This window comes from Pectinophora gossypiella, chromosome 12, assembly GCF_024362695.1.
Source record: "Pectinophora gossypiella chromosome 12, ilPecGoss1.1, whole genome shotgun sequence".
Lineage (NCBI taxonomy): Eukaryota > Metazoa > Arthropoda > Insecta > Lepidoptera > Gelechiidae > Pectinophora > Pectinophora gossypiella.
In genome coordinates, this window is record NC_065415.1 from 11380669 (window position 1) to 11395392 (window position 14724).

General features: G+C 39.3%; 1 protein-coding gene across 4 annotated transcripts; it reads left to right on the top strand.

Moving 5' to 3' along the window:
- Positions 1-71: 71 nt before the first annotated feature.
- On the top strand, positions 72-14557 carry LOC126371201 (UDP-N-acetylglucosamine--peptide N-acetylglucosaminyltransferase 110 kDa subunit). Of its 4 annotated transcripts, XM_050016450.1 has the most exons (11): positions 72-193; positions 302-400; positions 651-861; positions 2791-2974; positions 5787-5855; positions 7528-7724; positions 7839-9480; positions 9807-10098; positions 10675-10855; positions 11756-11860; positions 12263-14557. In XM_050016450.1, exons 2-11 carry the CDS (start codon positions 370-372, stop codon positions 12420-12422), a joined length of 3072 nt encoding a protein of 1023 aa, XP_049872407.1. In that variant the 5' UTR covers positions 72-193; positions 302-369; the 3' UTR covers positions 12423-14557. The 4 variants fall into 4 exon arrangements, with proteins under 4 accessions (XP_049872407.1, XP_049872406.1, XP_049872409.1 ...); XM_050016449.1 differs by having other exon boundaries at positions 80-400; XM_050016452.1 differs by lacking the exons at positions 72-193; positions 302-400; positions 651-861; positions 2791-2974 and adding an exon at positions 7011-7114.
- Positions 14558-14724: the final 167 nt, after the last annotated feature.

A 14724-nucleotide genomic window follows, 5' to 3' on the forward strand; every position in this document is an offset into this window, starting at 1 on the left:
AAAGTTTATGTATAACCGGAAATTGAACCTCTATGGGTTAGATTGGCGTAGAGCATAGACAACACTTCACATGTCAAAAGCTGTTTCCGGTATCCGCGTCGTGTCGTGCGAATTTGTGTGTTCGTGCTTTGCTAAACTGAAGCTACTGTGCGTGCCGTGAGGGAATATTGTCATGGAAAATTAAAAATTAATGGTTATTATTGTTTGTTTCAATGGATTTCGTACTATGAACTAACAGCTCGACACCGTAGTGCATTTTGAACTATGATAACAAAAATGCAACCTCAGGCGAATGTTGCAGTGCCTCAATCTGTCACGACGCAGCCCCAACAAATCGTCGGTGTTCCTGCTAATGCTGTAATACTAAAAATGACCGATATACAGCAAATATCCACCGTGGGTGAGTACAATTATGGTTATTGTGCTCCGGGACGTTAAGTCCGCGCGCAGGATTAGATGTCTTAGGAATTTTCCTGCAAACCATTCAAGTGATTGATTAGCGTGTTGCGCTATTATGTTTTACGTTTACGCATCCGTAATGGTTCCATCTAGTAATAAAAAAATAGAATTGCGCTATTCATCTTAAATAAGTAATGCGTTTCTTGTATGGCAATGACATACATTACAATTGCATTTTATTGTTGTCTTAGGTCTGCTCGAGTTGGCTCACCGCGAGTATCAAGCGGGGGACTATGATAGCGCAGAGCTGCACTGCATGCAGCTGTGGCGGCAGGACAACACCAACACTGGTGTCCTACTGCTGCTGTCTTCCATCCACTTTCAATGCCGCCGATTGGACAAATCTGCGCATTTTTCAACCCTGGCTATCAAGCAAAACCCTCTCTTGGCAGAAGCCTACAGGTAAGGATCTTATACATTTCAGTACTAAAGGTATTTATAAGAAATTCAACAGCTGACATCCTGACTCAGCAAAATTTCAATGGACAGTGTTGTGTTTGTAGTAGGTATTGGTATATTGTGTACAGCTGTTTTTGTAAACAAATCTATTATGACTTTGCAGCTGTACTAGGGCTCCCAAGAGAAGAATGAATTCAATTAAGAGTTTTTACATAGATGTTAAAATTGTAGGTATCTTAGGTTATGAAAGTTTAAAGAGGATTATTGCAATTTCAACATTATACCTACTTATGACTGCATTAGATAATGGCATTATACCTTCCTACTCTCGCTTGTTCAAGTACCCGTTTTAATATAAATAGATATTTCTTTCCTACACTATAGTACCTATGGGACCAAACAAAAAAACAATTGTTTGTAACTAATACAAAAAAGTATTATTAGGTATTTATAAATCATTTTATTATAACTAAATTATTTGATAAACTCATTGGGGAAATCCAAACCCCAGAAGCACTTGTTATCTACATATGTGGAGAAATGATAGACAGAAAAATATCAGAAATTTTAACAATCAATCAAAAACAAATTATTTGATTGATTGATGCCACAACTTACCATCTGTTCATTATGTTTCTAGGTTAGACAGGTAATTAAAACAATAATTTGCTAATTGGCATGATGAATAAAGTACTTTGGCATGAAATTGACATTAAAATGTGTGTCATTTAGCTTGACAAGGGCTTGTAAATCTAATTCTATTAATGAGTATTGCCATGAGTTACCACTATACCGGTGATGTAATTGGGTTGATGTGGAGTACATTTTTATTGACTATTGTTTAGGTATATAACCATAATCTTTGATGTATCTTTATAATGATGGCTGCCTGTCTACTAGTGTTTCCGTAAGTCAATAATATGAGTTGCTGATTTCATTGATATCAGATTATATTATGTCAATAGGCCTTGGGTTATCTGTGTACGTATTAAACATGCAATTTTATAGTTTACAAGGTAAGTTCATAATCCTTATAACTATGTAGAACACTTTTGTGATACCTATGATGAAATTTTTCAGGTGATTGTAAACAGTTATGGTCATGTTTTTTTTATCAATAACTGGTTTATTGTCTTTATACTAAAGATCTTTATGGCAGAAAATAGACTGCTTCAAACTGCTGTTTTTTCCTTTTGTTGGTTCCAAAATTAAGCAAGAATGCAATCCGCTATGTAGACTTTAAAAGATTATAGTCGCAAAATATGCTTCCCTTTTTCTCACAACGGCTCATCTTACATAAAACTTGGATTGCCACGGTAATGAAAGGATTATTATTAAAAAAAGAATTAAAAGAATATAAGAATAATAAGAAGAAGAATATTAAGAAGGATTATTATTATTAGAAAAAAGCCTTCAGTCCTTCTTTCCTCTTCTGTCTCTTTCTTTCTCATACTTTTCGCTCTTCCACTCTGTTCAACTGAATAATAATATGTCTTCAGTCATAGGTATATTTTCTTTTTCACACACACATCTTGCATCTGTCTTACGCATCTATCTCTCTCTTACTTGTTCATCCCTATAATCTTACTTTTTCACCTACACTTTCATACATACATACATAAACTCCCGCCCGTAAACCCTAACGGGGTGGGCAGAGCCAGAAGTAATCAAAGACAACTTGCAACCACTGTTGATACGATGTCGTAAGCTGGATGAACCTGATAGGGGATCAGCCTATCATCCATAACAGTAGTCAGAACAGTAGTAAGAAAAGACGCAATCCCTTGTCGGATTTTACGACACGCCCAGGAAGACATCAGCTGAACATGTTCTTTGTTTTTATTCGCTCCCAGAAAAGCATAGAAGTGGCATAGAAGCAAACATTCATAAATCCTACATGTATAAGCCTATAACGTTTACTTTCTATCTTAGCAACCTGGGCAACGTATACAAAGAGCGCGGCCAGCTACAAGAGGCGCTGGAGAACTACAGGCACGCGGTGCGCCTGAAACCGGACTTCATCGATGGCTACATCAACCTGGCCGCCGCGCTCGTCGCCGCCGGGGACATGGAGCAGGCTGTGCAGGCCTACGTCACCGCTCTGCAGTATAACCCTGTGAGTACCTTGTGCTATAACAGGCGTTGGAGACAAAGCAGATGAATGTGTTTCGTTTAATATTTGTTCTCACTCTAGCACAGAAAATCTAATGCCTGTCCAAATGTTATTGACTATAGGTCAGAAATTCGGTGGCATATTTACCCATACATGATAGTAGTACTTAGTAATAGAGTTGTTAATTGGTTGAACTACGTTACCTCATTTTTAAAAATAATTTAGCATCACGATTCCGAGCCGCGGTTCGAACCCGTGCCACTACGAATATCTACAGGTCCAATTGGTATTTACTTTAGCTGGAAAATTTGGTGGTATATTTACCTATACTTCTTCTATCTCGTAGGTCCCTGACATACTACTATTTACTTACGTCAGCAAGTACTAACCGTGACCAATGGCTTAACGTGCCTTCCAAAGCACGGATCATCTTACTTTCGGACAATCAGGTGATCAGCCTGTAATGTCTTAACAAAACTAGGGCTCACACAGTAATTTTTGTGGTATGTCCCCACCGGGATTCGAACTCGGGACCTCAGGATCGGGAGCCCAATGCTCTATGAACTGGACCACGGAGGTCGTTATACATTCTTGATGGTTATGGGAGTCCATAATATAGAGTTGATAGTAGGTATATTCCTGTTCACCGCGTCACCTGGCTACTGACAGACGATGCTGTTTCCGTAGCCAAACACTGCCTATATAAGTCTGCCATCAACTTGTAAAGATGAAGAAAAGATTTACTTATTATTTTATTTGAATTTTTGGTTAACATGCTTTCGGAAGGGACTAACTACCAATGACTTTCTTACTACCAATTTCGAAACCATCTCTCTCTCCTTGGCATTTATTATTCCCATCTGATGTTGGGGTCTGCCCTCTTTGTACTTCTCTTCCACTTTACTCTGTCAGACGTGTCGTTCTCGGAGACATTGCACATGCACAGGTCCTTTTTGACCACATCCGCCCATCTTGTTTTTCTTGTGTTATTTCGAAACTATAACGCAGCAAATCCTTAAAATATATTTTTAAGGTTAAAATTATACCTATTGTGGGAGTGACGCCAATTGAAGTTCAGAACTTATGTAAATGTCGCAGATTGTTTCAAAACATCGTTATGTGACCGCGTTGGTGTCGCAAATGGTTTTAGGTATTTCGTACTCAAACGTGTGACGTACAACTTAACTGTTGGAATAGAATAGAATCTAAATTTATTTATTTAGTTAGGTAAGTCGGTTGAGATAATAATGGAAATAAAACATAACATAGCATTACGATGTACGTCCCACTGCTGGGCACAGGCCTCCCTTTAATGAACCGGAGGGGGTATGGAGCATACTCCACCACGCTGCTACAATGCGGGTTGGTGGAGGTGTTTTTTTTTACGGCTAATAGCCGGGACCAACGGCTTAACGTGCCCTCCGAAGCACGGAATCATCTTACTTTTTCGGACAATCAGGTGATTCAAGCCTGAAGTCCTTACCAAACAAAGGACAGTCTCACAAAGTGATTTCGACAATGTCCCAATCGGGAATCGAACCCCGACCTCCAGATCGTGAGCCTAAGGCTCTAACCACTAGATCACGGAGGCTGTTGCGTGAAACCAAACCACCTACAAAACATAAATTTTGTAATTATGACAACTAATGGTTCATAATTATTTCACCACTGTTTACAAATAATTCGCTGGGCTCAGTGACTGCACTTTTGCTCTTTGATTGTACATTGCCGTACTGCTGGTATTACTCCTGTATCCGTAAGCTTTAGGAAACAACTGGTTTACTGTAAAAACTCGTAGAAGCTGTACCCTATAAAACAACGAAGTTGTGTATGTTTGTCGAACAAGATAATGATAAGACCTTGAGTATGAATTATCACGTGGCGGCATTAATTTCCTTGTTTAGCAATTATCCATTGTCCGTGTCACCATACTGTTTTCATAGTAATATTCCACTCCACGGTTACCTTTTCAATTGGTAGTCGTGGTACTTATAAATACTTGTTTTTGGTCAAGTAACTAGGTACATAACATTCTGATAGATGTTTTAGGTTAAAAACATGCGGCGTGTTACTGCAGGATTTCAATAGAACATAATGTAAAGCACACCTTTCAATAAACAAGTTACATAATGTTTGACTATTAGGAACTGCGTAAGCAAAGGTTTTGGTGTAAGTTTAGAGAACAATGCAAATTATATTTGAAGATATATTTTTGTTGTATATTTTTGCGATAAAATGTGTTGTATTTATCGCAATATGCACGCATTGTTACACCTAATTCAGCCATGACAATTTAACATATCAATAAAAACATTAGTTGGTGGCCAAGCCATGTTTAATTCCAAAACTAGTTGGGAATCTATATAAAATTGTACAACAATAAAGGTTTCTGCACACCAAAAGCAGGAGCAGGTAAAAACAGCGCGGAGGCAGTTTCAACGCGGGTTACAACTGCGTTCAGTAGTCATATTTAATTTCCGTGCAATATTCTCTCACAATTCTGTAATATTTGTCTATGAAAACAGTTCTTTTTTCGCACTAAATGGATATTTTTTTCGTGTAAATCCGTACGAACTGCGCTGCCACGAACAAACCCGCGGTCAAACTACCACCACCGCGCCACGCCTGCGCTGTTACTGCTTGTGGTGTGCCCAAGCCCTAATAGAATCAGTTGTTGTCGTAAACTGTTGCTATAAATGTACGGCAAAATTTTCCACATATCACCAGTTGCTCGATGTAACAAACAAGAAACTTGAGTAGGTAGGATTAGTTTTCCGCTGACCTTTGCTCTACAATAGAATGTTATTTGTTTCAGGATCTGTACTGCGTCAGGAGCGACTTGGGCAATTTGCTCAAGGCTCTCGGACGACTGGACGAGGCGAAGGTAAATAATGACCGTTGCTATCCCCTTGGTTTGCTCCGAAGTTAACAGGATTTGCGTCAGCTCACTTTCTGCCGCTGTAAATTAGTGCACTCTTTGGTTCGCCCAGCGTACAACGATAGCGTAAATCTTTCTACGGCTAGTGTGCTCTAGCAAAGGTGTTTGTCTAATTCTGTGCGTATTGCTCCTTCCCATTAATAACATACACGTACTAGGAAAACAGGGGAGCAGTGGGTGCAGATTTGCGACGTGAAATATCTTTGTCAGGCGCACCTCTAGCTCTTCGAAAGACGTGCACATGCGTACTTTGTACATTGTAATGGTTTCAACAATCGTTCTGTTTCCCAAACAGTGTTACTGTTTGTTTAAACCATTATTAAGATAGTGCGAATGAGATTGAAAACAATTTGGGTGTTGTAATCTTTTGTTTTCAATCTTGTTCTGAAATGTTAAAGTCACAAAATATTAAATTGATGCGATTCAAAATTGTTTTACTTTAGAGATGGAAATGCGAAATCTTTTATAACTTAACTAATCAAACATACACAAGATTTGGCAGTTCATACATAAGTTATAGTTAGTATTTGACATTGTACAGTTTATCAATAACATTTTGAAATGTCCGATTTGCTGTATTTTGTGACTTGCGTATGCGTAATATCATTAGGAATGAGAAACTAATTTTCCACGTAATATGTTACACGGATATAATTTTTAAATATTTTAAATGAGTTATGTATTTTACATTAAAGTATAAAATATATTGTGTGGAAAATCAGAGAGAGTGCACTAATATTCACAAGCAAGTCAACCAGCCATTATTAACAACCACATCCTGTTTGCTTCAACTACTTAGTTTACATTTTCGATTCTTGTGCTTGTAGTGATTTATATACATTACCAAAGGAAGAGGATCAAATAAGGCAGTAGTGTTTATTTCACTAGTGGTATGATGTAGTGTTATGTTTATTTGTACTATAATTTAGTCATCCACACGATGCCTGCTATACTCTGCTCGGAGACAGCTTGCTGGCAATGTCGGCAATGATCCTCTCGAATCACGAACATTTTGATTTGCAATATTAATATGAGTAAGACGAGAATCCGGTGACATAGTTTGACTCAAAATGGACTAATTGAATATTATATTTTCACAAGGTGTTGTCTGGTAAGACAGTAGGTGTGACCGCTGCTGTATCTAGCTGGGTTACGGTTGGTACTACACTCGCTAAGCCGCCGAGATGACCTCATGCGCGCTGCAGGTAAAGTGTTAAAGGTTTGCAAGAATAGTTGGCAGGTTTAAGGTTCAACCCGTATTTGATATCATGTCGTAACCATCCTCTCATCGGTTAGGAAGTGGAAGCGTGTTTTGCATTTTGTATCATATTTGGCTGTTTGTAACAGCGATCCACGAATGGTTTGGCGTTATTTTGTCGTTTGCATTTCCTACTGATGCTTGTGGCTCTCGGCGTAGACTCGTGTCAGTAGGGGCAATTGGCGTAACTTGTTGTCACGTGATTGGTGTTCGGTTATCTAATTTTTGTATGTGGTCAGATCACCCAGCACCAGTCAACGCTATGGTGTAACTTTCGCTGGCGTAACGAACATTCCTAATTCATCATTGTGAAAACAAAGTTGAGTTCACGTTTTAACATGTATTTTTTTGTGTGTTTAGGCTTGTTACTTGAAGGCCATCGAAACAAGGCCAGACTTTGCGGTAGCATGGAGTAACTTGGGATGCGTTTTTAACGCTCAAAGCGAGATCTGGTTGGCCATCCATCACTTTGAGAAGGCCGTGGCTTTGGATCCAAATTTCTTGGACGCGTACATCAATCTGGGGAATGTGCTGAAAGAAGCAAGAATTTTCGACAGGTACGACATTTTGTAAAGCCTCTTCATAAATCAATCAATAGTTAATATCTAACCAACGCTATAGTATTTTGTTCATCAGCCACTGCTTAATTAACTCGGATTTGTATTCTGCAGGGCTGTGGCTGCGTACCTGCGTGCATTAAACCTCTCCCCGAACAATGCGGTGGTCCACGGTAACCTGGCTTGCGTCTACTACGAACAAGGACTTATTGACCTGGCCATCGACACCTACAGGAGGGCCATAGAACTACAGCCAAACTTCCCCGACGCATATTGCAATTTGGCAAACGCTTTGAAAGAGAAAGGGCAAGTGACAGACGCAGAAGAATGCTACAACACGGCGTTGCGCTTGTGTCCTTCCCACGCGGATTCTCTCAACAATCTCGCCAACATCAAACGTGAACAGGGATACATTGAAGAAGCGACACGCCTTTACCTTAAAGCTCTGGAGGTGTTCCCAGAGTTCGCCGCCGCTCACAGTAACTTAGCTTCAGTATTGCAGCAACAAGGGAAGCTCAATGAAGCTCTTATGCATTACAAAGAGGCGATCCGCATTCAGCCGACGTTTGCTGATGCGTACAGTAACATGGGTAATACTCTCAAAGAAATGCAAGATGTAGCGGGTGCTTTACAGTGCTACACTAGAGCTATTCAGATAAACCCAGCGTTTGCCGACGCTCACAGCAATCTCGCCAGTATTCACAAAGACTCTGGAAATATCCCAGAAGCTATACAATCTTACAGGACTGCATTGAAACTGAAGCCTGACTTCCCTGATGCGTATTGTAATTTAGCGCACTGTCTGCAGATTGTGTGCGACTGGACTGATTACGAAGCTCGTATGAAGAAGTTGGTCAGCATCGTGGCTGAACAGCTGGAGAAAAACAGGCTGCCATCTGTCCACCCGCATCACTCGATGTTGTATCCACTGACGCACGAATTCAGGAAGGCTATCGCGGCGCGACACGCCAACTTGTGTTTGGAGAAAGTACAAGTCCTTCACAAGCCGCCGTATAAATTCCCGCGCGAGCTGAGTGGGCGTTTGCGTATTGGATACGTGAGCAGCGATTTTGGGAATCACCCCACTTCGCATCTCATGCAGTCTGTGCCTGGATTACACGATCGAGGCAAAGTAGAAATCTTCTGCTACGCTCTGAGCCCAGATGACGGCACCACATTCCGTTCTAAGATCGCCAGAGAAGCGGAACACTTTATTGACTTATCACAAGTACCGTGCAACGGTAAAGCTGCGGATAAAATCTACGGTGATGGGATTCACATTCTTGTCAACATGAATGGTTACACGAAGGGAGCTAGGAATGAGATATTTGCGCTAAGACCGGCGCCTGTTCAAGTGATGTGGTTGGGCTACCCGGGTACCAGTGGGGCGAGTTACATGGACTATTTGGTGACCGATGCTGTGACGTCACCAGTGGAACTAGCGAGTCAGTACAGTGAGAAGCTAGCGTACATGCCGCATACGTATTTCGTAGGCGACCACAAGCAAATGTTCCCACATTTGCAGGAACGGCTTATCTTGAGCGATAAAGTGAAGTCTCACAACAACTTGGGCAGTGTAGCAGATAACGTTGCGGTTATCAATGCCACGGATTTATCTCCTTTGGTGGAGAACACTGATATTAAGGAAATCAAAGAAGTAGTCAGAGCCGCGCGACCTGTTGAAATCTCACTGAAAGTTGCTGAATTACCGACTACTACACCCATCGAGACAATGATTGCTTCCGGACAAGTGCAGGTAAATATTAAATGTAATCAACCTTTGTATTAAAACTCATGTAGATAAAGTTACTGGTTCACCACGCTAGAGATGAGTCATAGTGATGAGTCATCAATTTGTTTTCCCTCTGTTCATAATGTTTTGTTTTCTGTTACTAGAAAGTCAATGACAATAATTAGTTTTTAATAATCATCAGCAACAAAAAATATTAATAGAATCATACAACATTACAATAGAGATCCTTATCGCATCAGCATTATCGCTAACTCTATTATAAAATACAGATTTATTGTGATTTAATAATCAGAGTATAAATAAATATCTAAAATTATACCTCGTTACAGACATCAGTAAACGGCGTAATCCTCCAAAACGGCTTGGCGACAACACAGACGAACAATAAAGCGGCCACCGGCGAAGAGGTCCCTCAATCCATAGTAATCACTACCCGACAGCAGTACGGCTTGCCTGACGACGCGGTGGTATATTGCAACTTCAACCAGCTGTACAAGATTGACCCGTTGACGTTGCATATGTGGGTGTATATACTGAAGCATGTGCCCAACAGTGTGTTGTGGCTGCTGAGGTTCCCCGCCGTTGGTGAGCCAAATCTTCAGGCTACCGCTCAGGCGTTGGGTGAGTACGACTGTTTCCTATTATTGGTCTGATTTTTAAAATCCTTTTTTCTCGAAAGTCAATTCAAGTCCTAAAAGATGGCCTGTCTTGTAAGGGATTTTCTTCTAAACGGCATGTACCGGCTTTCCACACTCTGACTAAAGAGTAGTGGAAAATAAACACTGGAAGTCAAAAGAATGCTTAACTATTAAAACAGTAATTTTAATCTATTTTCTAATAATAAATGCTTATTTATTGCTGTTTAACAATGACCATAAAAACGTACGAGTAGCCTTAATTTAGGTATGTCGACCTCGTATACTAAATTGACAACCAATCCCTCTCTGTAAAAAGGTAAACGCCTACGTAAACGTGGCACATCTTGTCACAAGCGACGGCGTGTATCGACACTTTAGAACCAATATTGCACTTTATTTGAACGGCCATAACATCTTATTATAAGGGAACGAATTTATACTATCTACATAACAATCTATGCGTATTTACAACACGGTTTGGATGCTTTTTTAGAAAAACTTCTTAGCGAATGAGAGTATTTGTTTGTTAGTGATATTGACACATCGTTGCCCTTCATAGGTCTCCCGCCCGGCCGTATAATCTTCTCGAACGTGGCCGCGAAGGAGGAGCACGTGCGTCGCGGCCAACTGGCAGACGTGTGCCTCGACACGCCGCTCTGCAACGGCCACACCACCAGCATGGACATACTGTGGACGGGGACGCCCGTCGTCACGCTGCCCGGGGAGACGCTCGCCTCCAGGTACCTTCACAATATATCTATATATAAGGGTTTGTGACACCTTACCATAGGATAAGGAATAATACTACGTATAGAACGTCCTATAAATAAATAAATAAACACTCCGCTCCCCATACGTGGCTGAGCTAGGTTTACCTCACCCTCCTCGGTCTTCAAACGTATGGGCTTCAGACGTCACACACTAGAGCGAAAGAGAAGATGTCGCAGTTGCACGCACCGGTTGCGTGACGCACCTCTCTCTCTCTCTCTCTCTCTCTCTCTCTCTCTCTCTCTCTCTCTCTCTCTCGCGCGCGCGTTTATCTTCTTTACGCGCCGGTCAGGCGGCCAGTCCACACTTGTCTGTCCCATCCGCCCGCGCTTTCTCAGTATGTTGCACGCACGGTCTAGTTATTCCCGAAAAGCGGGACTGAAACTGTTCCGTGAGGGACATTAAATTTAGTTTTTTAAATCGGGACGTCCCTCCAAAATCGGGATTTCTGGCAACGCTGGTAAGTAGTGTCTGTGTCAAACGAGGTATTTTGTATGAAATATCCCGGGTGCGGCCGTACCGAATTCTGATTCCGTAGTATAATTTTTTTTTTTTAATTATTTTCAATTTCAAACTGGGATGGAAAACTTTATTTTACTTGATATTAGCTCAGAATAATGAGTCGCTTGTACATATACATACATAAACTCTTGCCGGGCAAGCAATTCATTAGAAACCATATCGCAATTTGACATTGAATAAGTGATTCTTGTAGATCTGCAAGGTCGCCCATCGGCTGCATGAACCGTACCAACATCGTATCAATCAGTCGTACTGTCGAATTTCGAGACTCATTCGGTTTTTAGTTACGTAAAAGAACTGTTGTTACATGGTGTGACTACTTGCATTTTAACGTTATGTTTTACTTACAGGGTTGCCGCCTCTCAACTAAATACTCTTGGGTGCCCGGAATTGATCGCAAGGACGAGGCAGGAGTACCAAGACATAGCTGTAAGACTAGGAACTGATAGGGAATAGTAAGTATTACTCATTTTCATTACTAGAATTATACATATAAAAATATGCTTTAGAATAATAGACATAACATAATACATGGTTTAGCTGAGTTTCTTTCAGTGTTTACAGAAAAATGCATCATACTGTATGTGTTCTATTATTGGCCATATTAACTATAGATGTGTAGATGTAGGTAAAGTGACCGTTTTAGTCTACTGCAATTGGATTGTCTCACTGAAAAACTTTCGCATTGTCTTGTTAGCTTTCACTGGTAAGTCTATATTTCGTCGTTTCAGTCTGCAATTTTTTTTTGTTTTGACGTGATTTAGATTTGCCGCATATGGCATTAACTACTTGGCGGAAATCAGTGAGCAAGTAAACCTATAGTTTCTTATACTAAAACATTTAACTTTTTCCAACAGTTTGAAAGCAATCCGAGCGAAAGTATGGACGGCGCGTACGGACAGTCCACTCTTCGACTGCAAGGCATACGCGACTGGCTTGGAGATGCTCTATGGCCGCATGTGGACGCGGCACGCGCGCGGGGACCGCCCCGACCACATCGCCGCCATAGAGAAATAGACCAGGGAACCCTGTCAGTGGACAGCCAAGAAACGACGGTGCTAGTGACAGTGCAGTGCAGTGACGTTTATGTAAAGTGGATTGTAAATTGACTGTTGGAACTGTGAAGTGATTGTTAGGTAACTAAACGCGTGTGAAGATTATCCCGTATATTACGACGTTGGAATGAAGGTATAACAGACAAATCTAATAATGTATTGCATCTGGTATTTCGACTGGTCAGGGGTTAAAATTTTAAAAACTATTATGGTGAGTTTTTAGTCGACATAATTTGGAATCATTTTATGAATTAATGTTGTACTAATGTTATTTATCAATCTATTTGTCGTACGCACGTGTAATGTTAGATAATTTATTGAGCTCAGCAACATTGCTGACATATATAAGTATGATTTATGGCCTTAGAAGTTTGTTTGTTTTGTCCTCTAACAACTCTTTGATTTTCAATCCCTGTGACTGAAATACGTGGTTACAATTCCTACGCACCGAATTTGTAGTCGCGAGTTGAACATATTTTAACTAAGGACAGTGTATTACATTGTGTAAACAGACATTCTGTCGCTACAAATAGTGCATTGATAATGGTGATTCAAATTTACGAGTGTCTCAGTGTATTTTAGACTATTCAAGTATGATAGGGACTTGGTTATCCATTTTGAGGCAGTGATTGCTATTACGTGAAATATAATTGTCAGACTTAGATTACGATTATTATCAGAAATCCTGAGAAAATTGTATGACATTTGCTTTAAATTTAGGTGAAAACTTACTAAAGATATTAACATATTGAACTTTGCTGTTTATCTCTTTTCTTCTTTCTCTACTAGATACTGTTTTCTAGTCACTAAGTAAAGGATTTGAGTCTGCATAAAATTTCTGGCTTTCTATGTCTATAGCAAATATATTTTTGAAGCAATAACTATGTATACAATACAAGTTGAATAGAAGTGGCCTTGGTAGTACAGATACTGCAATAATATGTGATGATGTGTTTTGAGTCTCAGTAGCATGTTATTGTAATTGACAAATTAACTATTATAAAATATAAACAACCAATGTTTTAATAACATTAAAGATAAGAGAATATAACAATGTCTATTCATGGGTATTCCATTTTGTAGAGCTGAGAACAAAGTAGCCGATTAAAGTGTTATGTTTAAGAAGTATTGGCTACATTAACAAAAGGCCCCAGCTAAGACTGAAATTCTGCAACACAGACAATTCAATCTGATAGTTCAATTTTAGTTAATCCCCTCATTAGTTTAGGTGTACTCAAATATATATAAGTGATTGTGATAGTATGATACAACATGGCTATGCTAATAAGACAATAGATTATAGTTTGTTTCACCCAGTGGCTATCTAGGGTATATAAATAACAAGTTTGATGCATCGAATTTAAGTTGTATTGTCAACATTTTGTACATATTCCTTGGGGTCTAAAAGGCCATATTGAAACAATTAATCACAAAAAATATATAACTATTTGATGTTTGTTGCCATTGCACTCTTACTTTTACATGTGCAAATGTCAAATTGCAATGTTGCTTTTCAGGTGAATTACTACATTGTGGCCTTTCAGGATCCCCTTAACTGAATTTGCTGTAAATAATTTCTGCTATTATGACGCCATGATTTCTTTGTTCTAATGATATTGTTGTGGAGTATATTTTTCTTACTAACAGTAGTTAGGTTCTGAACAATATTACGAATTATGAACTAAGTAGGTAGATATTCTACTTAATGAAAATCTTTTGATGTAACAAATTACATATTAGGTATTTCACATGAATAAACTGATGAGAAGGAAACATTGTTATTGCTCATATCTATAGTTTCGATACTTCTAATATTATTAGAAATTAGTGTTGTCTATTTTAATGTATCTTGTGTTGTCATATATTTATTCTCTAATGTATAATTTACGAACTGTTGGTGCGACGCTAATGAACTATGTTTTCTTCTCAAGATATACAATTTACTGAGAATAATATCATTAGGATTAATGTAGTTAAACTTCGTTAAATTTACGTGTGATTTCAGTTATTAGACTTCGTTTACGGCTTAAACTGATTGTAAATATACCTATAAGTTTAGTTTTAAGTATCGTAAATGAATAAATACGTTGAAAACGATTCGTTAGTTTCAGTATAAAGTATGACCAACATTCCTGATTCATGTCGGCACAAATATTTTGTGTTAGTAAAATTAATATCGAAAATTCGTAAGAACAAAAGTCCGCTACTAATTTTACTTTGGCATGACTTTACGACAAATGCACATTACATAAAAACTTGCTTTT